At 40.8% G+C, this 23,695-nt stretch overlaps 1 protein-coding gene across 1 annotated transcript in view; it reads right to left on the bottom strand.

The window, feature by feature from the left end:
- Window positions 1-2,080: 2,080 nt before the first annotated feature.
- col4a1 (collagen, type IV, alpha 1) overlaps window positions 2,081-23,695 on the bottom strand; it is a 38,962-nt gene continuing 17,347 nt past the window's right edge. The window contains exons 2-52 of the mRNA XM_053439695.1: window positions 22,364-22,417; window positions 19,445-19,534; window positions 19,101-19,145; window positions 18,934-18,978; window positions 18,677-18,739; window positions 18,523-18,576; window positions 18,195-18,221; window positions 18,015-18,089; window positions 17,844-17,906; window positions 17,633-17,668; window positions 17,507-17,545; window positions 17,297-17,389; window positions 17,138-17,173; window positions 16,971-17,030; window positions 16,678-16,713; window positions 16,526-16,570; window positions 16,380-16,412; window positions 15,535-15,595; window positions 15,394-15,429; window positions 15,158-15,304; window positions 14,961-15,044; window positions 14,717-14,800; window positions 14,486-14,556; window positions 14,152-14,343; window positions 13,700-13,868; window positions 13,459-13,551; window positions 13,125-13,229; window positions 12,893-12,990; window positions 12,521-12,671; window positions 12,297-12,410; window positions 11,995-12,162; window positions 11,201-11,290; window positions 10,950-11,102; window positions 10,026-10,124; window positions 9,751-9,840; window positions 9,473-9,612; window positions 8,573-8,699; window positions 8,373-8,453; window positions 7,677-7,775; window positions 7,148-7,198; window positions 6,878-7,063; window positions 6,582-6,715; window positions 6,384-6,456; window positions 6,141-6,212; window positions 5,666-5,794; window positions 5,446-5,544; window positions 5,152-5,364; window positions 4,838-5,015; window positions 4,591-4,705; window positions 3,976-4,148; window positions 2,081-3,723 (exon numbers count right to left, since the gene is read on the bottom strand). Of these exons, the coding sequence (XP_053295670.1) occupies window positions 3,642-3,723; window positions 3,976-4,148; window positions 4,591-4,705; window positions 4,838-5,015; window positions 5,152-5,364; window positions 5,446-5,544; window positions 5,666-5,794; window positions 6,141-6,212; window positions 6,384-6,456; window positions 6,582-6,715; window positions 6,878-7,063; window positions 7,148-7,198; window positions 7,677-7,775; window positions 8,373-8,453; window positions 8,573-8,699; window positions 9,473-9,612; window positions 9,751-9,840; window positions 10,026-10,124; window positions 10,950-11,102; window positions 11,201-11,290; window positions 11,995-12,162; window positions 12,297-12,410; window positions 12,521-12,671; window positions 12,893-12,990; window positions 13,125-13,229; window positions 13,459-13,551; window positions 13,700-13,868; window positions 14,152-14,343; window positions 14,486-14,556; window positions 14,717-14,800; window positions 14,961-15,044; window positions 15,158-15,304; window positions 15,394-15,429; window positions 15,535-15,595; window positions 16,380-16,412; window positions 16,526-16,570; window positions 16,678-16,713; window positions 16,971-17,030; window positions 17,138-17,173; window positions 17,297-17,389; window positions 17,507-17,545; window positions 17,633-17,668; window positions 17,844-17,906; window positions 18,015-18,089; window positions 18,195-18,221; window positions 18,523-18,576; window positions 18,677-18,739; window positions 18,934-18,978; window positions 19,101-19,145; window positions 19,445-19,534; window positions 22,364-22,417 (4,851 nt within the window). The 3' untranslated portion in view covers window positions 2,081-3,641. The remainder of the gene's footprint in view (window positions 3,724-3,975; window positions 4,149-4,590; window positions 4,706-4,837; window positions 5,016-5,151; window positions 5,365-5,445; window positions 5,545-5,665; window positions 5,795-6,140; window positions 6,213-6,383; window positions 6,457-6,581; window positions 6,716-6,877; window positions 7,064-7,147; window positions 7,199-7,676; window positions 7,776-8,372; window positions 8,454-8,572; window positions 8,700-9,472; window positions 9,613-9,750; window positions 9,841-10,025; window positions 10,125-10,949; window positions 11,103-11,200; window positions 11,291-11,994; window positions 12,163-12,296; window positions 12,411-12,520; window positions 12,672-12,892; window positions 12,991-13,124; window positions 13,230-13,458; window positions 13,552-13,699; window positions 13,869-14,151; window positions 14,344-14,485; window positions 14,557-14,716; window positions 14,801-14,960; window positions 15,045-15,157; window positions 15,305-15,393; window positions 15,430-15,534; window positions 15,596-16,379; window positions 16,413-16,525; window positions 16,571-16,677; window positions 16,714-16,970; window positions 17,031-17,137; window positions 17,174-17,296; window positions 17,390-17,506; window positions 17,546-17,632; window positions 17,669-17,843; window positions 17,907-18,014; window positions 18,090-18,194; window positions 18,222-18,522; window positions 18,577-18,676; window positions 18,740-18,933; window positions 18,979-19,100; window positions 19,146-19,444; window positions 19,535-22,363; window positions 22,418-23,695) is intronic.

The raw sequence follows: 23,695 nt of genomic DNA, 5'->3' as shown, positions 1-23,695 counted from the left end.
GCTGAAAACGAACTCATGACAATTCGGATCAACACAGAGAGATACAGAAAACACTTTAACACAATTTAACATCTATGCAACATAGATTTTTGACTCGTGTGTAGTTAATATGATTTGGATTCAAAAGGGAATGAACAGTTGTACAAATCTTCAAAACTTTCAGAACTGTTCAAACAGTAAATATAGTGAACCAATTCCACAAAACTTGGGTGAAGTGATAAAGCCTGTGCCTGAAGAAAACCTATCAAAGTTTGGCATGGATGTGGATGAAGGGTCGGATCCAGGAATTATTTTTTATTTTTTTAAACTATGTTTCATGACAAACAAATCAATGAGATTATCAGACCACTTTACTTTTACTTTTCTAAAATAAGAACAAAACACCATGTGTTGCATTGTTCGACCTTGGTGAAGGTTGGCACTCCTCTGACTGCCACTCTATATTCACCATAAAGTAATACATGCGTTTGTTGAGCGTACAGCGTGCAGCACATTTCATGGTTGAATGACTTCATGTTTTAAATTGTTTTTAAATGAATTACTTCACTTACTATAACAGTCACTTTTCTTAATTTTTTTTCCAACCGCGTATTTGCTTATCTGTTCCTTTTAACTGACGTATTTTAACTCCTATGTTAAAAAGACTGCATAAAATGTATAAATCAATATTTCACTCCTAATAATCGCATTGATCTGCAGTTATTTTCAACAATGATGACTAAATCCTACTTCAACAAAATCTAGATGCATTTTTAATCACATCTTGACCGAAACAATGTATAATACTGATTTGGATTTGAAAATAAAAGTATATATTGTCTCTTGAGTTACATTTGACCACTTATTGGTGAAAATGACCTTCTCATAAGTGCAAACACTTACAGTAAGTATTGCAACAATGGTCTTGATCGTGGTCATAAGGCCTTTGCTCTCAGTTGTATCTGTCATTTGACCACTTGACCTTTCTAGTTCGGTGCACCATGCTGTGTGACTCCGACCTGAGTGACCCTGTACTGGCCATTTGGAGGTCAAGGCCTTGTTAGTCGTGTTTATGAAGATAGTCAGGGGTCAAGGCCCTTGTTTCCCCGTCGAATGACAAGAGAGGAAACAAGGGATAGGATTCCGGTAATAGATGAAAGACGAGAGTGGAGATGAAAGGAGGGGTTATCTGTTTCTCTGCGGAGTGTATCGATCTGTTTATGTTTTCATGGGGGGTGAGCGGGTTTGTTGGCCACCGTCCCAGTAGAAGTGCTGAGGTAGTGGCTGCATTGCCCTATGGAAGTGTTGCTGCAGAGGCTTGAGTTCGAGTTAGATCCAGGCTCGGCTCGCGCTGTGTTTTAGAGAAATAATGGCCAGTGACAGTAAAACCCATAAACACTGTGGGCTGGTGAATCAGCCGGATGGAAAGCAGTGACACCATGAACAGTCAGCAACTTATTTACTAATCGTGCTTGTGCTGCACTCTGGTGGCCATTTTTAGGTACTTTTAGAGAAACCTTCATATTTACAGACCCAGTAAAACTAGAAGGGCACTTAAACGGCACATACCTCCGCAGAGGCACAACAGTCCCGTAAAACCATATATCAAACACTCATATCTACCATCATCCAAAACATGCCTCACTTTCATCATCAAGATCCATGAACTATATCCTCTAAGAAATTAAGGGAAATGTTGAAAAACGTGTCTGTTAAAGAAAGACTAAATCCAAGATTTAATGGATTCTTCCCTGACACATTCTGGTATTTGGTATGGTAATTTGTGCCTAGTCCTGCTCAGTAACGGACGAAAAAAGAATCTGCTTGGTACACAGTTTTGTGTGCACCAAATTGCACTTAATTTAATTAATTGAATCCATAAATTATGCCCATGGAAAATGGTAAAAAAAAAGATTTGTATGAATTCCCCCAAAACTTCAGTTGGATCTTTCTGGGCCAATGTCCCATCTTTCAACCAAGCTTCTTGGAATTTTTTTTGTAGTTTTTTCACCTAATCCTGCTGAAAAACAGGAAATAAGTGGAAACCACGGAACAAAAGGAATAAAAAAGGAAAAAACATTTGGCGAAGGAATTAATACAATTATTCTACAAATCACTTTATTGCAGGAATTACACAGTATGAGATCCGGAAAATATAAAAAGTTGATGATGTGTGTTTGGTTGTGTTTTATATGAAGATCATCCCCACTGTTTGTTCTATGACGGCCAAACATGCTGATACTGTGATCAGTACTTCATGGAGCCTTTTATCATAAACAAGCACAACAAATATAGACAGGTTATGGTCAGCGTAGGGTAATTACTTCACCAGTAGAAAACGTTGCATCTTGTCCGTTGCTCTGAAAGGGGGACACAGAAACTAAGTTCTCGCATGACACTGTCGACAAAACACAAACCTATGTTAAGACCTTTTTAAAACACGGCAGCCTGCAGAGACACTTATAAATACAATCCTCCTCATCTGTACGACTTTGACTTGAATGTGCAGCCGTGACATGAAAACCCTTTCCTACTCATCAAAAATAATTCCTGCGTAAAATTCAACAGGGATAGAAACAGTCATTCACAGACGGGAACAGTCAAGTACATGAGCAGAATAGCGTGTTATGTGTAAGTATACTGTGTATATATATATACATGTGCATTTCTTTGGGATCGGAGATCATAAAGATTTGGTTCATTTAATGTGGGAGGAGTAGATTCTTAAACACACAGCTGTTACATACAATGTTCTGACAGAGAAAAGGCAATTTTCAATTTTTTTGGTCTATTTCATTGCTTTTGAAACAATTAGCTGTGTATGCAAACACACGCTTCACTTGCAAGCAGCTCAAAGACACTCATGCCTATACATGTACGTACACACACACACCTGCTAATGCTATTTCAGTGCTGTTTTGTAAGTTAGTAAGGCGTCGGTTGTCGGATGTCAGAAGCACGGTTTTTCGGATCAATGAAATCTCAGATACTCTCAGATACACTCAGATATATTCTCATAAATCTTATAAATAAAAATGGAGCTAATAGCACACAAAGGAATTCAATAATAACCTGAGGAGAGTATGTTGAATGTTAGAGAGGAATGCATCATATTTACAACAGATTGTGATTGTCTGTGGGGGCAACACGTTGTGATTTAGAGCTTCAGTAACCAGTGGTGAGTCCCATCCTTTACATTACATTAGTTATAAGGTGTGAAAATCTATAATATGAATGCAGCTATATCTTTTAACGCTGTGGCACTTGTAGTGAAGGAAACTTTAAGAGGAACAAACTGGAATAAGGCAGATAAGTACGATTCAATAGCACCTGACTTACACTAACAACCCTTTCCAAATGAACACTCATTTACCAGTTTAGTGGGCATGTACTCAGTGCAGTGGTAAACTGGGCGCCATTCTTTAAAGAAGCATTGTGATCATGTTAGTTTTTTCTGCATGGAGCAAAAGGCCGCTCAGGTCTCTGTGTTCTGGTTTGTAAAAGTTTGATCTCTGGATTTCTGCAAACCACGTCTCCGTCCCTCTCTCGTCTCACACACGCAGGGAAGTAGCACCATCCTTTCAAAACAGGAAGTTGAGGAACATCGGTGTACACTGTGTCACTCGCACGTCAGGATGGAGGACTCGGGCCTGGGGGGGGGCTTATGTCCTCTTCATGCACACCTGACAGCGGCTGATGTGTGTTCTGAGGCTGCCTGCTTTTAGCGTCGTCGGGACGGGTTTCCTGGAAAAGAGGAAGAGAGAAAAACATCAGAGCTCCATCCTGCACTGCAAAGTTCCTCTCGCTATAAATTTGGGAATCTCTGTCTCTTTGTTTTTACGATTTCCACAGCAGCCACTCGTCTGCTCCACCTCAAACTTTACAAGTGTCCAAAAAATGAGGTGGTTTGGTCGAGCAGTCGATAGGAAATTGATACTCAGCTTCTACCTTTACATTATTGGTTACAATGTGTAGGTGCGAGTGTCTCTGCCTTACGTAAACATCTCATTGTCTTCGATGGTGGCGAGCCAGAAGCTGTAGGAGTTGGCGTAGTAGTTGCAGGTTCCGCGACCGTGACACTCGATGAACGGAGCACTGCGGAACTCCTCCAGACAGGAGCCTGGAGAGGCCAGAGCCTGACCAGAACCCTCAGCACCGGCGCTGGTGTGCTACACAGACACACACAATAAAAAACATCAGCAGGACATTTTTTTCTATAACTCAATTTGAAAGATAGCCTATCAGTCGGATTGGGTCTAGATTGGATTTTTTTCTTTTTTTTTTTCTTTAAGAGCTTTTTCTGCCAAATCTAACTGTATAGGAATTATTTGTTGTCTCCTGCCTGCTCTGATTGAATTGAATCAATTCCCCTTGTTTTTAAACTACTTTTAAAAACAATACAAACTTGTTTGTTTACATATACATTTATATATATATATATATATCAGACATTTGCTCACGGTGGAGTAAAGGTGAAGAGAAATATATTTAAATTAAGTACAGATACATGAAAAAATTTACTTAAGTACAGTCACTACGTAAAAGTACTTTGTTACAACCAACCACTGCAAATAGTTGACGTGCAGTCAGACCTAATCCTGGGAGTCTTACCATGACAAAGGAGTAGCCAATCCACAGAGAGTCCCAGCCCAGAGGGCACTGGGGGATCATGATGGATTGACTGTGAACTGCTATCACCATGGCTGGAGCCTCACACACAGAACACCTGTATACACACACACACACACAAACACACACACACACACACACACACACACACACAGTAATTTATGTTGAGTGTCACACAGGTATTGAACAAATCTTGCACAGAGCAGTGGGGACAGAAATATGAACGTACCTGCTGATGAAGGGTTTGATGCCTTCACCCGTGATAGGAGCCATGCTCATGGGCATGGGCTCGGGGGAGGTGAGCCAGTAGGAGTAGTCGTTACGTGAGGCAAAGTTGCACACATTGTTGATGTTACAGAACAGGAAGGGCATGGGGCTGAACTTTCTTAAACAGCTGCCTGCCGTACCTAAAATAAAAACATAGCACCATGAGAAAGACAAATTATCTCACAAAACTCCCCCTTTGTGCGTGGTAGATCATTTCAATCTTGTATCAGTGCTTATTTGATTTTTTTTCCTGTCATTTTATGTTATGTTTCTTACCTAAGTCCTGTCCATGAGACCGCTCATTGCCTTGTACGTAGAGCAAGGAGTAGCCCTCATATATGAGCGATGTTCCCTCAGGACAATATGGCACCTCCACCGTTTGGCTGTGACGGGTTACCAGAAACCCATGCTCCATGGAGGAGGGGCCAGGATGACCCACTTGACCTGGAACACCGTCGGGTCCTGGGGGGCCCGGATATCCCCTGGGTCCTAAAGATATTGAGTAATTAATAAGTTGTAAAAATTAAAGCACAACAAAACAACATCTTTATCCATGCGAGCCTCTCTCACCTTGTGGCCCTGACAGACCAATCTCTCCTTTGGCTCCATTCTGACCATTGTATCCAGGAAGGCCGTCTTCACCTTTCGGTCCAGCAATGCCTGTCATACCTGAGAGGAAAAAACGAGCACGAGGAAGCGATTAGAAAACTGGATGTGGAGCACAGCTGAGCAGAACAGTTGGATCACAGGGAAATTATATGAAGGGACGTGTTTGAAATCAAAAAGTCACCTTGCAGTCCTTTCTGTCCAGGGAACCCAGATGGCCCCTGTGGTCCTGGGTGACCTTGAATACCTGGGAAGCCAATGTCTCCTTTGACGAAGGTGTGGGGCCCAGGGGGACCAGGGGGGCCTTCACTACCTGAAATATACAACATCAACCCACTTGTTATCTTCAACTTTACCAACATCTTTTACCCTACTGGTCAAACACCAGTAATCTATTCCATCACTTCAAACACTGAAGAGCATTAATGCATACAAAATGTGTACAGGACATTGAAAACATTACATCATGTTAGTTTAATGTTTATCTAGTCAGTGCATTTTATTAGAATAATCAAATAATAAGAAAAGAAAATTCATTCAATCAGTCATTGAGAAAAGTTTGAGAATTATGGAGTACAACATGTTGATATCGATATATGTTGGTTTATATGTTGATATATGTTGGTTTACACATTTTGAATATACACATCCTGAATTACCTTTTTCTCCAGTGAATCCTCTGTCTCCAAACTCTCCTTTGAATCCAAGTTCCCCGAAGTTCCCCTTTACACCTAGAGTTAATTTAAACATTGAGTGTGTTTTATCTGTTAATTATCACCATTGACACACACCCTTACAGACATACTGTAATTTATTCACACACACACACACACACACACACACACACATACACACACACACACACAAACACACACACACTATATCACACTGTGTATAGTCACCTGGGAACCCTGGGACACCATGTAGTCCCATCTCTCCTTTCTGTCCATCGATACCTGGGAGTCCAGGTTGTCCCTGTTAGAGACACATGTGTCAGTCTCTGCAGCATTAAAGATGATCTTACTGCACATGCATCAGCTATCTCTCATCAGAAAGCACATTGATTGATAAGTATAGTAAAAAAAAGCCTTTTGACCTACAGGATTTCCAGTAAGTCCGGGGTCACCCTTCGTTCCTGTCTCTCCCTGGTAACCAGAGGAACCCTGATTTCCTCTATCTCCCTTTGGTCCATCTCTGCCTGGCAAACCACCAGGTCCCGGTGCTCCTGGGGATCCTGTGTGATAAAGACATTCAGATGATGAGGAGATATTTAAAAAAATATATTTTCATGCAATTGTGACGGCAGCTATGTTTTGTGACATCTATCTTATGCATATTTAGGAAGCAGGCTCTCATGTAATGCAGTTTATTAGCATGTCAAGTATTCCACAAATACCTGCTTCTCCAGGTTGTCCTGGCTCTCCCCTAACTCCCTTGGGGCCCTCGAGAGAGATACCTGGGAGTCCCGTCTCTCCTGTCTCACCATGTGGTCCCTGTGATCCTGAAAGTCCCTTATCACCTTTGATACCAGGGACTCCAGGGTGACCTGGAGTACCAGGGAAGCCAGGACCACCTTTGTCACCTGGAAAAGGAAAGAGAAGAGGGTCACATAATGAAATTCTGTTAAGCTCCAGTGATGAATGAGTTATCAGATCAGGACTCTTACCTTTGCCACCAAATTCTCCAGATGGCCCAGGGAAACCTCGGCCAGGGAAACCTGCAGAAGATAAATAAAAAATATATAAATTACAGGCAGTTTTTTTGTGATATCTTTGTGATGATGTCTACAGGTGCAAGAGCTGCCCAAGTTACTCATATCATCAAATATTTAAGCCTACGGTTAGTGTTCGACAAATTTCTAAACCCTTTTTGTCTTCCATTATTTTATTCCAAAACACAGTCAGAAAATAGATAAAATTCTTTAAATTTGTGTGATGTGTTTATATCTTTGAAAGGATTTAATTTAAGGGTTTCTATCGCACCTCTTAAAGGGGCTTCACAAAATGAAATACAACTGCAAAGTGATGCAACGTGAGATCATCATCAGAAATCCAATAAAACAAAATAGATAAAAGAACAATAATAAAAACAATAAAAGAACATCATGAGAAAAAATGTACAAATATATCATTTAGTCAGCACACTAACAGCTGATCAACAATTCAGTCATGCAATTAACTTCCTCTGACACTAACCTGGCTCTCCTCTCTCCCCTGAGGATCCTGGGATGCCATCCACTCCATGCTCTCCCTTCTCTCCAGGAGCACCGGGGGGTCCCTGCAAGCCGCCTTCACCTGGAGGAGAACAATCACACACTAACTGTCAGTGTGTGTTGGGCCGACACAGGCACAACATTAGGGCGTTCCTTCGGACAGTTATATGACTGGAAATCTGGGCAAACATGGCAGATGATCTTAAAAGTTTCTGAGAAATGTTCATATCTCACTGATTAGTTTCTAGTAATTTCTCAGACTGAATAATCTTAAAGGTTCAGTGTGTAGAATTTAGGGCCATCTAGTGGTGAAGTTGCATGTTGCAGCTGAATGCCCCTCAACTCAACCTCCACTACCCAACATGGAAGAGAACCTGTGATAGCCTTGTGTCATAGAAACTGCTCCTGATGAAAATATGTGAGTATTTGAGTGTAAAGGGCACATTGATAAATTTAGATGAAACACACAGTGAAAACATCACTAGGATTATTTTATATTTAATGTCAGCCAATAGATCCTTTTGACCTAAATCTTACACACTGGACATTTACCCAAAACATATCTCTCAAGGTTAACACTGGGGGAAGCTCACGTTATAAAAAACCTTGAACACATGAATTAAATCTTTGCTGTGGCTAAATTGTGAGCAGTTGTCTGACGAGCTAATTAAATACGTACCAGGACGGCCTTCACGACCGTGCTCTCCTGCTGACCCAGGGAGCCCAGGGGTACCCTTCTCGCCTGGTCTACCTTGCTGACCTGTACAACACAGACACACATACAGACACACCACTATGAGAACTACATGAGGTATGATTATAATATCTATAGCTCTGCTTGTAGACAAACAGGATGAATGTGACAGAGGGAAATCCGACCTGGGTAACCGATGCTTCCATTATCTCCTTTCGAGCCTTGCAGTCCTGGTTTGCCGGGCATACCCTCATGACCCTGCTGACCCTTTTCTCCTGGTGATCCTGGAAATCCTGGATGACCTGAGAGACCCTGTGAGGGGATAGGAGGAATGCTGAGTAAAGACTAATGATTATCGAGTGGAACAAGTCAGCAGTAGATGTTGAAATAGCACTGGGCCTTATGCAAATTATAAATAATAAAAGACTATCAACAACTATCACATCATAATTCTCTTCAATTTCAATATGACAAAAGCTTATTATTTATATCAATATGATATTTATGCATTGTGCGAGCACAGTGAGGATTAGTAAGAAATAATTGTTAATTTATCAAGTATTCTTCAATGTTTGCTCATGAAGAAGAGCTTTAACCTTTTAACTTTTTAAACTTCTAAAGTGTAAACTTGAAAATGTAATGATGCATCATTGATCCGATGGTTATTGATATGAATTTGGGCCATATTGTCCTGCCCTATGTCGAAAGAGCAAACACAGTATCAGGAATTATTACGTTTCCTGCTCTGTCCCTCTTGGGCATAAATTTATATTAACCTAATAACTCGCTATTTTCAATATGTTCTGTTTGACCAAATTTTCAGTGGATACTTTTTGTGGAGACTTGTCTGTGTTGGTCTCCCAAAAAAGTTATAAACATGAAGTCTGTACATTTACATGTTTGACAAATACTGAATCAAACTGAACTTTTAAGAGACTATAACTTAAAAACACCCTTTGTAATGATGTGACATTTTAAGGGTGTTTGATGTTACTTACTGAAAGCTGTTTGGAAATCTTATCTAAGTACAAATTCCTGGTGTTTTTACTGTTACTAATAATTATCTTTTGGACAGTGAGTATTACCTTTTCTCCTGGAGGTCCGGGGAGCCCAATACCTGGATCACCGTCTGCTCCTCTGTCTCCTTTCTGTCCATCAGTGCCTCTGAATCCAGGATGTCCAGTCGTGCCAAAGTCTCCTTTAGAACCTTTAGGACCCGACACACCTGTACAAACATACACACAAGCAGACAGCATGCAGCCATTTATAATGATATACATTAAACTTGCATTCAACATAATGTTTCATACAAATGAATGGTCAACTTCAGCTATTGTACAATACACATGAGAGATATTTTTACCTGGTATTCCCATCTCTCCTACAGTGCCCTTCTGTCCAGGTTGTCCCATACTGCCAGGCTCGCCAGGAAATCCAGGGTCTCCTTTGTCACCTAAGACATATCATTGAAATTGAAAAAATTATATTTTTTTACTTAATTCAATTCGGGGAGAATGAAGGTAGAATTGATCAAAATAAGTTTAAAATAAAACTAAATTAAACTAAAAAGTAGGGTGAAGAGATATGAAGTCGACACAGTTTAAATATAGGTTTTTTGCATGTGGTCACAAATGTCACCTGGTTGTCCAGGTAATCCAGCCTCTCCATCTTTGCCTGGCATACCAGGGTCTCCAGGCATGCCACGGTGGCCCTTGTCTCCGGTGACACCAGGGTTACCTGATGGAAAGATGTTGTTACTTAAACTAAAAAAATATATAAATAAACAGAATGAACCATTGGATTTAGGGTTTGAGCCGAATACTTGGATGAAACAAGTATCCGGTACGGATAGGGAACTTTTACGAGCCTGAGTACCAATCAGAGTAAAATTTCTCAATATCCGTACTCGTAATGAATGAAAAAGTACACAGCTACTCTGTCCAGAGGGAAACTAACGTGTAACATCATTATCTATGATCATATATTCTCAGCGTCCAATCTGGCAAAGCCCCTCAGGACAGAGGGCCAGACGCACAAGGAGCGAGCGCTTCTCTTTCTCAATCACTCACACTCACACACACCACATAAAGAACTACAACATGTATTAAGAAACCCTGTGTTCAGTGACACACACAAACATATCACTGTTTAGATTTTTTTTTAAAAGTTGAGTAAGACTCCTGGAGTTGAGTATGTCTATGAAAACCTGCATTTTACTTAATACTTTTTGATACTGCATGTGTTGTGTTCATTGATTCACTGAAGTGCATTCACTGAAGTTTATAAAAAACTTGTTGGGAATAGTTCTCTTACTCTTGTGATCAAAAACATTGATATGAGCTCAATTCTAAGGCTTTTCTGTAAATAACGTTCTAATAAGCAATAAAAAAAAAAACTTCCGGTTGAAGTCCTGCTCCTTCCGAGTACGGATACAGATAAATTAGTTTGTTGAACATATACAGATAGAGATAATGGTGTATTCGCTCATCCCTAATTGGCCTCTAATATATCTCTATGATGATGTACCCGCATAGATCTAAAGTACAGTATTTAGTTTTGTACCAAAGTCTCCGAGGTCTCCCTTCTCTCCCTTCATGTGCTCCATTTCAACTTCGGTCATGTTCCCCGGAGGTCCCTGAAGACCTGGCTCTCCCCTTTCTCCTTTAGGTCCAGACTGTCCAATACCACCTCTTGGTCCAGTGATACCAGGATCACCTGAGATGAAAAAGAAACAAATATTTCAGCTGCTAAATCTGAGAAAAAGAAAAAAAAATCCCTTTCACTCCAGGACTTAGACATTTGGTCTACCTCACCTCTCAGACCAGGAGAACCAGGTGTACCAGCTTTTCCGGGAAATCCTTGTATTCCAGGTGTCCCAATGACCCCCATTTCACCCTTAAGACCTAACAATGAAAAACAGACATGGTTCTTTATCACCATAAATTAAATGAAAAAAACAATGCAGCCTCCACAGGAGTGTTTTTTTTCACCTAAAAGTCAACTCTTCCTTTTCTTCATGTCAAACTGAATGGTGAGCTCAACACTCAACATTATGTATTACTGCCGATTAGTGGTGAGAGTGATGCCTGTATTAAAGAAAGGAAATTGACGGTAACAATAAAACTTCTCTTCTTCAATAAATTATTCTCAATACTTCTACTTTGCCATGCTTCTGTTCTATTTAAAATGTCTGACGCTTAAACCCTCTGCACAGATGTTTCACAATAAAAGCCTGCAAGCAGGTCAAAGGACATAATACCACGCTTACTTTGAAAGTTTTTAATGTGAAAAATGTGCAGGAACTACATAGTTTTGTAGTTCAACACTGATCACAAGCCAAGCAAAGTAAATGCATTGAAAAGATTTCAGGTGAAAAGTATCTTATCCCGGTTTTAACAACTCAGACTGACACTAGATTGATGAAATGACTGCTTAATAATTGAACAAGAAATGTTAATTATGCTGATTTTATTAGGGAATTTAATTATTTACAAGGCAAAATAGAACAAAGAAAAAGTCACAGTTAAGATTACAAATCACTCAATAGGTGTTTAGATTTTTTTCTTCTTCTTTTCTTGTGTATGTGTTTGCTATTTGTCCGTCTTACCTTGGTTTCCTATCAGCCCGTCCCTGCCTGGTAATCCTGTTCGCCCCGGCAGTCCTTTGGAGCCCGAGGGTCCTGGGAATCCGGAGGCTCCCTTCTCTCCCTGAAGTCCCGGCATGTCCAGACCAGGAGGTCCAGGGTAGCCTTTATCTCCCTTTACACCTACGCCACCTGTTCAATAAATATAAATAGGTTTAGGGACTTGCACAACGCAAACTGACAGTCATATAAAGAAAATCAATAATTTCACAGTCTGAAAGACAGACATTTTGTTTGGAATGATTGGATTTTATGTTTGTGCTCACCGTGTGGTCCGGGCACTCCAGGTTGTCCCTGTGTTCCAGGCGCTCCAGGTGAGCCTTTTCCTGGTTCACCTGGTAAGCCAACGAGTCCAGAAGATCCGGGGGGTCCCGCGTCACCTAATTTTAAAGACCAAAGGAAGATAATATAGTGCTTGGTACTGGAGATAGGCCTTTTAAATCTGCAGGACCAACAATAACGAAGCAGGCTTCACAGTCGCCTACAGTACCTGTGATTCCCTGAGGTCCAGGAGGTCCCGTCTGTCCTTCTTGCCCAGGAATACCATGTAGTCCAATGCTACCCTTCTCTCCCGGGAAACCAGAAACTCCCGGAAGGCCCTGCAGACCTTTTGGACCAGGAAGACCCCGCCCTGGTTCACCCTGCAAGGTGTACAAACAAATACTGGCTTGCATCATTACCATCTCTGGCCACAGTGTCTTTGACATTGACATTTTGGTCTTTTAATGTTTGAATTTGAATGTTATTGTACAACGATAAAACTGTAAGACCGATGTATTTGTTCTGAAGTAACACATTTTCCATGGTAAAAGATTGTAAACAATTATTGGATAAAACATGCAACAAAACAATAACTGCACACTTTTTGTCCAGGTGAACCAGGTTGTCCACTGAAACCATCCTGTCCTGTTCTTCCTGGCTCTCCTGGTGATCCTGAATCTCCTGGAACTCCACTGATTCCTAGAAACATAGATAAACATTTCCATTTCCCATGTACGTATTCTGTATCATGTACAGTTTGTTTACATTTTCTGTGTGTATGAAATGTTTGTGATGCATGAAGTGATGAATGGGGTTAACATGGAATAACAAACCTTTTGGACCTGATGGCCCTGGAAAACCGATTCCATAGGGTCCTTGTTCACCTTTCGGCCCAGGGAAACCTGGCAACCCTGCATCTCCCGTCAAACCTCTGTCGCCTGCAAAAAACAATATGTTTAACAGTAAACAGGACTTACTGCCATCAATTGTTACAAATATCTGAGCATGTTATTTTGTGATTTAATAATTACACTCTGCTCCTCCATCACAGTGACATTTACATTTGCCTTAACAAAGACAATATTTAGTTCACTGACATATCCTCAGATTTTTTTATAATTTTATGCAGAGGAGTACAACTACAGTACAATAAATGGTGTTTCTCACCTTGACCTCCAGGTATGCCAGTTTCTCCTCGTGGTCCAGTTACTCCCTGAAGTCCTGGAGAGCTCACACCAACACCTGGCTCCCCTTTTGCACCTGGGGGGATGCAAAGTGTGCTTTAATAATAAACCCATCTGTAGTAGCTGTGTGAGTATGTGTGTTTCATGTGCAATGTTGACATACGGTCTAATATGAGTTCTCTTTAACTCTTTATTTTTAAAGAATGTGTATATCCCACACATACCTAGTGCTCCAGGAGCTCCAGGAATTCCTGGTCTCCCTGAACTGCCTTTCTCTCCAGGCTCTCCTGGTTGCCCGATGCCTGGAAGACCAGGAGGACCTCTTTCTCCTGGGGTTCCAATACGACCAGGGTCCCCATCAAATCCTCGCTCACCCTTAAGGCCCTCTTTCGCCTGAAAGCGAGATTAGAGAAAGGGGAGGTCAGATCTAGTTTTGCTCTTGATCTCCTTTATGTTCACCAGGTGGTTGTTAACTTAATGTTCTTATGAAAAGTTGTGTGTGAAAGTAGTGGATGTTACACCCAAAACAGTTAGTTGTTAAAAAGTGGTGTAGAGTTGAGGTCCAAAAGTTGAATCTCCTGTTTTTTTTGTTTGTTTTGTCAGTTATGACTAGGGGTGGTCATGTTGTCCGGATATCCTCAGTAACTACTCACTGAAACCACAAACACAAACTTACAGGTTCTCCTTTGAGGCCAGGTACACCGGGGAGGCCGTCTATCCCTGAGTGTCCGTTTTCTCCTGGCTTCCCCTGTGAACCAGCAAAACCAGGAAGACCCTTTTCTCCCTTCAGACCAGGAGCTAAGGAAATGTCGCCAGGCTCACCAACAGCACCAGGATCTCCTCGCAACCCAGGATAACCTATAGTACCCTGCACAGGTCAAAAGGATGTATCATTTACCGAAGGAAAAATATCAGCGACATATTCTGATATCTTTGACGTTCTCAAGTTTCTTCAGTGAAACATTCAGCTTGAACGTCATGTGAAGTGTCATAGATACTGTTTCACTCACAGATCGTCCATGTTGTCCGGGAGTGCCTGACTGACCCTTTTCTCCTTTGCTTCCAACTGGACCGGGTGGTCCTGCCAGATGAAGATGGATGAATTGGAAAGGAGAAGATTAAGACAGAAGTGAAATGGTTGTCGAACATTTTCAAACACTCACATATTTAAAAGGCAAGCTACAAATTCGGAGTGCCCTGACTTTTAGGCTACGTCAACTGATCGTATCAGTTTCACTCACCATGCCCTCCCTTAGGCCCCTGGGGACCAGGTAATCCAGGTGGGCCGATAGCCTCACACTGAACACAGGTATCTCCTCGGTCACCTGATGGCACAGAAACGCATGTGTTAATCAAGTGGCGTCATAGTAGACTGCACATTTGAGACTGTAGACTGTCCGCTGGAAGACCCTGGTCCATTGCATCTGTTGTCAATGTGTCCATAATCGAGTTTCGTTAATCAGCAGCAATTGTGTTTTTTCTTACCTTTTTGTCCAACTTCCCCTTGTAACCCTAGAGGTCCAGCTGGGCCAGGAGCACCTCTCGGGATGTCACATCTACTCGAATTATCTGTGCGTCCATGTCATAGCGCACACACACAAACACATAAAATAAGTTTACATTTAATGGAGGCATCAACGTGGATTCAAATATTCACATGCTTGTGGTACGATGAGACATACTTGGGAGTCCGGGGGGTCCAGGGGGGCCAGAGAGACCTGGTTGTCCTGGAGGACCGACCAGAGACTCTCCTTCTCTACCCTTCTCTCCTTTCTCTCCCACGTCTCCCTTCTGACCCCTCTCTCCTCGAGGCCCTTCGATGTTTCGGCCTAAGGTACAATCAGAGAGCCAGCGTTAGTGTGTTATTCAGATTAGCATATGTCATATGTATTACATTGAGTAGACTGTGCTATTTTACCTGGTTGACCTGCTTCTCCCTGAGGGCCAGGGAAGCCTGTAGATTAAGAGGAAAGCCAAAAGTGAAGGAAACAGTGTTATTGTGGGATCCAACTATGGTGTTAGTTTGAACATATGACAGCTTACTGAGACCTCATTTTACCTTTTTCTCCTTGTAACCCAGGAAGACCATGCGGACCAGGAGGGCCAGGGGCACCGTTACCCTAAAATGATAATTGTATAGATTAAAGATTCATGTCCACTTTTGTTTGAAGATGTTTCAATTTCACTTCACTGATCTACCTGAACCCAGATCAGTTGACTGCATAATTGTTCTCCACATAATGTTACCCTAGCTTTTGTTCTGGTGAAAAATATATGATATATTGAATTGAATTAATATAACTCTCTGGGATCACATCATGTACCTCAGTGATTATATAGAATAGGTTTTGCCATTATCCATTCTAAGGGAAACAAGTTAGAACAGTGCTGCCTTTATGTTAGGCGGCTTGTGAGAGACAGTTTGAGAAAATGGAGCCCACATTCGCTACAGTAGCATTTCTTTTGTAAAATGATCCCTTCCAACTTATTTCCTACTTCTATTTAAAATAGCTTATTGTGCCAAACCTCTGCTTTTTCTCTGGCATGAGATTAAGTCTGAGAATAGAAAGAGTTTACAGAGAGGTCAGAATCGTTTTCTTAAGTTAATTGAATCAAAATTATATATAATTGGTCAAGAGAAATTCTGAAACCATCATGTGTAATTTATATGCTGATGCAGTGCATTTTACTGTGTGCAAAATCCTCCTCAAGTTGTCACTCAGGTGATGTGATGTAATTTTGTTTTCTCTGTCCGAAGAAGATGTTACACAATAGTAAAGTAAGTAAATCAGTTGTAACTAAATGAATATGTGCTGACATCTGCTGGTAGTTTTTAGGCCTGATCCTCTTTGTAACCAGTTCTAGTTGCATTTTCAGAGAAGAGGAAGGAGTGAGATCACTTACAAAACCTGGTGGTCCTCGTTCTCCTTTTTCACCCTGAAAAAAAAGGGAGAACATTTTTAGTTTACATTTTTTGACTCAACAAAAAATTGGAATATATTTTAATGAAATTTAAATTTGCAGATTAAAAAAATTACAAATAATTTTACCTGGGAACCAGTGTATCCGGGACCTCCTGGAAATCCTTTTTCTCCCTGTGTGAATATATGTAGCACTTTAGCTTTTAAGAATGTATAATAATAAAGAAAAAAACTGTTGGACAGTAGAGTAGATGGATAACACAATAAGTTATTGTATTTACCTTCAACCCATATTCTCCATCTTTGCCAGGTTTACCCTAAAGTCACAGAAACAAACTCACATTAATTAACTGCATGGGAATGGGAATGTCAATAGCAAAGACAGAGGAGATGACAAACTATGAATAAGAGACAAATAAAACATTTTTATTTTATTTTATTGCTGGAGTTACTTTCCCTTCTTTAATCAATCTCTATAAAAACATTGATGACTAACACTGAGCTTTCATCTTTATTTATCAAACTATTATACTGTATGGAACTTTTTCTACAGGTACATATTTTGGTCACTTACTCTGGGTCCAGGTGGTCCAGGTTCACCTTTAAAACCACTGAGATGAGGGACACAGATGCCCTGCAAAAGATATCAAGCGTTTAAAATAAGTAGAGTGATTAAATATAAGACTGTGTGCACAGTAATATCAGTCAGACACCTAAACGCTTTAAATGCAAAATACTAACTTTCTCTCCTTTATCTCCTTGAGGTCCTCGATCTCCCTGCAGGAATAAAAACACAATCACATTCAGGAAATAACCCACAATATTAATATCTTTATAAACTGATACGTAGTGATTGGTTTGTTAATTTTCTTTTAAGTTTATAAAGAGCTGAGAGAGTACCGCATGTCCAGGTACGTAGACTGTGGTTTGTCCTCCCACTTCCTGTGATGGAGGTCCTGGGGGACCGGGGGGGCCCCGAAATCCTTGATCACCCTGCAGAGAGAACGCCAACATTAAACAACAGAATTAAGATGAGACCACAAGACCTTTTCTTAATGAAGTTTTTCTCTCTTATTGTAAGAAAGAGTGAATGAAATCTAAAGTTCGCACCTTTTCTCCTTTTTCACTCACAAAAGCCAGCTTGTCACCCTGCAGGGAAGTTAAAATAGGAACTGTTACAATGCTCAAGACATTGTTTATAAATTAAAAATTCATTGTATGTAGGATGACTCATACCTTCTCTCCAGAAGGGCCTGGGGCGCCTATATCTCCCTGTGAAATACAGATATCCAATCAGTTAAACAAACTGTTGTAAAATGTGATTATCTACAGAGATTCTTTTAAATTTAGTTTTTTTTTTCTAGTATTTCCAGATGCTTTGACTCATAGAAAGTTAACAAAGACTGTGTAGGATGATAAACTGCTCATCACTGTGGGAGAAACTTACTTTGGGTCCTTGGTAGCCACGAGTTCCTGGAGGTCCAGTGGGTCCAGAAGGTCCGATCGATCCCTGCAAGAGAAAGACGTTTGGAAAGAACCTTGAATTACATCGTCTCTGTTTAAACACAAAAACACAAGAGCGGACAGACTCATGCACGCAAACAAACACACAACGTACAGGTAATCCAGGTGTGCCAGGGAATCCTCTGTCTCCTTTCAGGGGAACAATCCCGATCACACCACCAGCATCACCCTGTCAGAGGCAAAATAAAGAACACGCGTCTCATCAAATTGGAAGATTGTTCCATACTTGTAGTGTAAGACAAAGACATTTACATATTAAGACAAAACAACTGACCTTCATTCCAGGAAATCCTGGGATGCCCTGAGGAGCGGGGATGAAGGAAAGAGATGAATAAATGCTGCATATACAGGTAGGATGAATATTTCTATTGTAAATTACTGATCAGTTGCTATTCCTAGCTTATGTAAAAATTAAACTCCAATCTTACAGTTTTTATGTTTAATACAAATCAACTTTTTTCAAATGTACAAATATTTTCCCAGTGGCTGTTAAAACAAAGCAGTCTTTCTGGATTTTTTTTATTTCACTGTAACTTGCTGTAGCAGTAACTGAATGTGAGCTGGTTATTGAGGTAGTTGTCATGGGAGCGGAGCTTGTTTACCGGAGGTCCTTGAAGACCAGGAAAACCAGAGGTGCCATCCAGTCCTCTTCCTCCCTGAAACACACACACACAGTCAGAAGGGTTAAACACCAGGGATGGACACAAAACCCGGGGAAGCAAATCTAATTTTAAAACCGTTTTAGAAATGGCTTACTTTAGTCCCATTGCATCCTGGGATACCTGGTGAACCTGGTGGGCCATCGTTTCCATTGATGCCCTGAGAGTCGGAGAGAGCAAATAATCAGCAGCTACTCACTGAGAGAATCTCTGCAGCGTCCTGAAGATTCTGAGCCGCTACAAACACTGCATGACACATGTGCCACATAAAATGACCTAAATTGTGTTATTTTGAGGATGTTACTGTTTAGATGGTGATTAGATGATAGGTAACGGGGGGGTAAAATAACTTACTGGTAGTCCTGGGTTTCCTGGGAAACCGTGCAGACCAGGAGGACCCTGTAACGTCAAAAACCAAATCAACATCACTGTCTCCAGATAATACAACAACCTAAACATGTGCAATACAAAAATAGTGCATATAATAAAATTTCCATCATATCCTAACTCATGATACTTACCCTCACTCCTTTCATTCCAGAAGCCCCTGGTTCACCAAGACCTCCCTAAGAAGAGACAGATGATCCCATGATCACCAAAATCCACAGAAATTGCAGATTCAATAGAACAATTCAACAAACTTTATTGTTGTACTAAACTTGATTAACCCTGCTGCAGTCACGTGTGATAGTGTGTGTGCGTGTGTGTGTGTGTGTGTGTGTGTGTGTGTGTGTGTGTGTGTTATGTTAGGGCAAATAAAATCAGTCGACCGTCACATGTCTGGATCATGGGACAAATATCAGTTCCACCCAAAGTCATTTCAGGTTATTCATTTTAATGTGTGAGTTTGTGACTGTGTACTGACCGCGGGACCCATTGCTCCTGGAGGCCCCTCAGGGCCCTGCATCCCAGGAAATCCCATATTGCCTTGAAGACCAGGAAAACCCCGCTCACCCTGTGACACACAGATTGTTAGGTTCATGAGAGAAAAGACCATACTTGCTTATACAAGAAGAAACTTTGTAATCCAACAATGTTAAAATAGTTCTCAAAATAGATTTCAAGACATTTTATCAATTATTATCAAAAAATGTTAAGGTCAATAAATGATTTGGAAAATTATTTATTTCACCCAGTTGAAATATTTTACCCAATAACTTACAAAATTACACTTAATTCCTGTAAATATGGTAAATGGTTTTGTATTTATATAGTGCTTTTCTATTCTTGATGACCACTCAAAGCGCTTTACAGTACAGTTTTACATTCACTCATTTGCATCTATTCGCAGCACTTTATTATTCTATGGGGGGCCATTCGGGCTTCAGCATCTTGCCCAAGGACACTTCGGCATGCAGATGGGTCAGACTGGGGATCGAACCGCCGACCTTCAGGTTGGAGGACGACCACTCTACCCCTCAGCCACAGCCGCCAGGTAATAAAAACCCAATGTTTCAACATACATACTTCTTACTTTAAAAAGTACATCACTATATTTTGATTCATTATAAAGGCTTGTATATCTCTAGTACTCAATCAAGTTTACTTTAATGATTTGAAAACAATAAGCACAGATACTGGTGAAAACAAATCTCCCACTGTGACCTTCACGGTGACCTTAAACGAAACCTGAATGAAATGATTATAGTTCCATTATCAGCCACTAGATGGAGGCATTGCTTCACAAGCTGTCCATTAGTCGTTCTGGATTTATTTAAGGTCTATAACCACAACACATCTGATTGCTCTTAGTGGAGAAAATATGATGTGTTTTTTACCATGGGAATTGTCCCGAGGTAACCATGGCAACCCCATGTTATGAAACTCCAGGAAGTGACATCATAAGACATAAAACTCACAGGGGAGTTTGGGTAGAAGCTGCTTTAGAGCATTGCAGCAGGTTAGAAAACACAAAGGTGATTTGGGACAACAGTTAATTGACTGAGCTCAACTGAACACAGACAGTAGATGTATTGTTGTTGTTGTTGTGGTTTTTAGGTGAGTTAATGTTGCTTTAAGAATGAGCCACAAAAGGCAAGACTGTGGCCCTAAGTTAAGGGCCCTGCATTCGTCTGATATAACTGAGCCTTTTATACAGATTACACACAAACAGCACAATACAAAGTAATTGGACATGTTGCAACAGCTTAAAGCAGTGGTTCCTAACATTTTCACCTGTGACAAATTAAAAAAAAGGAATCTTGTGACTGCATGTTACATGTTGCATAATATCAACTAGCTGTCACCAGTTTAAACAAAATATTATTCTGTGAGCCTGAGATGCTTTCTGGTCTTTCCTGGTTCCTGTTCTGATAATAATGGACTCCTAGTTGCCGTCCCTTAGACTACAGATAAAGATGAATGATGTGTCTCCACTTCCTCCCACTATCCATAAATGAAGCCATAATATCCTGGATACAAACGATGCCATCTTGGGCATTTTGAGTCAGAGTGTACGCAGCAGCGAGGTCCTGTCGATACATTGGCTCAACGATCAATGAGTCATGAAACTTACTGTTGAAATAAAGATGTGAACTTACATCAGTGTGATAAACTAAATTGACAGAAACCATCTTTGAGAAAAAAGTGTTTCATGTGTACCTTGACTTTTGAGCTTGGTCCCATCCAATAACAGTAGGAGGAGGAGGAGGCATGTTTATGACTTATACTACAGTCAGCCACCAGGGGGCGATCGAGACACTGGGGCTTCACTTTCGGGGAGAAGTCATATCATGCATCTGTATTAGCAGTCTAAGAGCAGCCCTGATGTCCAGGTTGGGAACCTCTGCTTAAGAGTGAGTGAGTGAGAGTTTTTTTTTTTTTTTGCATTTTATAAAATAGAATATAATTTATAAACAATTATAGTATCAACAAATTCCATTTAAAGACTAAAACCAACATTGTCATTCAAGTCTCTAAATACTTGACAATAATGAAATATCTGCCCTCTATGTGGCACTTGGCACATTCATTCCTGCTGGAGCCACATTCTTTCAAAATGGGTCACAGATATAAAGTAGAATTTTATTAAGAGCTAAGTATTTTATCTCAAACAGGAGTTAATAGTGAATTCATGAGGGATGATTTTCCTCTGTGGATTTGATTCACTGGCAGTTAGACGGTGGGCATAGGACTAACTCACAGTAAACTACAGTGCCCATGTTCCTTGTAATAAAGGAACATAATACCCAGTCTAATGTGGCACGCTGGTGTATTTTTAATGGTTTTGGGACAACAACCAACGTCCTGACACAGAGGAACAAGTTATATCAGGTTGTGGCTATTCAGACAACACACAAGAACAATGTAGATATTTTTTGGTATTTATACCATTACTGCTACCATTGTCGTCCTTAAGGATAAAAAAAAGTTTAAAAAAAAGTTATTAAAAAAATTATCTTTGTCTGACACCAAGTTCCAGGTCATTGAATGAAAGTCATGGTGGGGTGCTGACAGGCCGAGGGCTCGTAGCCAGTTTGTGGTTTGTGTATCCTCCACGTTTTCATCTTCATCTGAGAGTTTCCCTCCATCTGATGGGAACGGAGCCGTCAGCCCAGCTGTGTTTGCGGACATGCTCTAATTCAGACTGATCTTTGATCTTGTCCTGGTCCCTGTTCTGTGACTGAGCCTCGTCCAGACATAGCGAGCATCGTGACAGCTGCTTCAGCCTCATGTGAGCCTACAAAGTCTGGTCTTAGAATCAGTTAATACACCTACTGAACTATTGGGCTATTATAAAAAAAAAAGTGAAAAGGGAAATTAAATCAGGAAATATAAATCTCACCTTTGCTCCTTTCACGCCGCTGCAGTCACATTTCCCACATGATGTCCCACAACCCTGAGGAAGAGGAGAGACATAAAAATAAATGATCCATCACTTGCACGAAGAAAAGAGAAAGAGCATCAGTGTGTTTGAAAAGAGAGATAATAAACATGGAGAGAAAGGCACAAATGAAAATACTGTGTACCAGCTGGGCCCTATAACAGACACCTTGTGAGGGTCACTGGGTGTCATCCAGCAGATGTGAAATAATGTGCTACAATCCTATCATTCTTTTATAGCATGTAAGGGTCTTAACCTGTCAGAGGGTTCAGAGATATTCCACTGACACTGTAACTCTCAGCTTGACGGACTCCTGCAGTGTTCTCGTGCAAGCCTGACTGTGTCGTGCAAGTCTTCCACTGATCTGTGCCACAGATGATCATTTTTAAACCAGAGACAGTGAAATGTCAAAGGATGATTCGCGAGTTCTCCGCCTCAGCTGCACCTTATACACGCACCTTAAACGTGAATTTACCTGTGTTTTTGGCCACTTGGTGGCAGCAGAAACAATCTGTAGACACAACAGTCACAATAGCATTTAGGGATTTCAATTGGCAAATATGGAATATAGTAAGTCCTGTATGTTGCACCACCATGTTTCTACAGTGGCCCAGAACAGGAAAAAACAAACACTAGCTCTAGAGAGGGCCTCTCACATTTCATCTCTCAGTTTCTCTGTTTGGCGAATGTGAGGTAAGAACATTATTCCACTAGTTGCAATATATAATTGAATCAGTAGATGTCACTGCATCCCCACTTGTTGCCAACGTAGCAGGTTTATTTGGCCGAAAACAGATATCAGCTATGTCTGAAAATGAAGCTGATGGAAGAAGCTTAAAAACAAATTAGAAGTAAAGAGAAATGTGGATTTGGGTGATAATCATCTTTGGTTCCACTACATGGACCATGTTCATATGCACTTATATCATTTTATCCATTGCTAATATCACCATATTAACTATGTAGCTTTAATTTCACGGGTTATACTGTTGGAAACAAAGAAAGTCTTTATATCCTGTGATCAAGTTACTATTAAACCATATCAAGGGGCCTCTGATTAACTTTGAAGCAGGATTTTCAGGCAGAAGAACATCACCACAGCTGCTTTGGCCCTTTTAGCCCCCCCCCCCCCTACATCCCTCCGCCTGTTTCCTCTCCTCTGGGGTCTCCAGGGGCTGGAGCCTGGGAACTGGCCTCAATTGCCTTGGCTCTTTCTTTCACTGCTCCTCTCCTCCTTCTCCCCTCCATCCTCCAGCTGTTGCTCAACTCACGTGCACGGCGTCCGGCCAAGAT

This window comes from Pleuronectes platessa, chromosome 14 (assembly GCF_947347685.1).
Source record: "Pleuronectes platessa chromosome 14, fPlePla1.1, whole genome shotgun sequence".
NCBI lineage: Eukaryota > Metazoa > Chordata > Actinopteri > Pleuronectiformes > Pleuronectidae > Pleuronectes > Pleuronectes platessa.
Note: the sequence above shows the minus strand (reverse complement) of the source record. Positions and strands in the feature narration are given on the sequence as shown.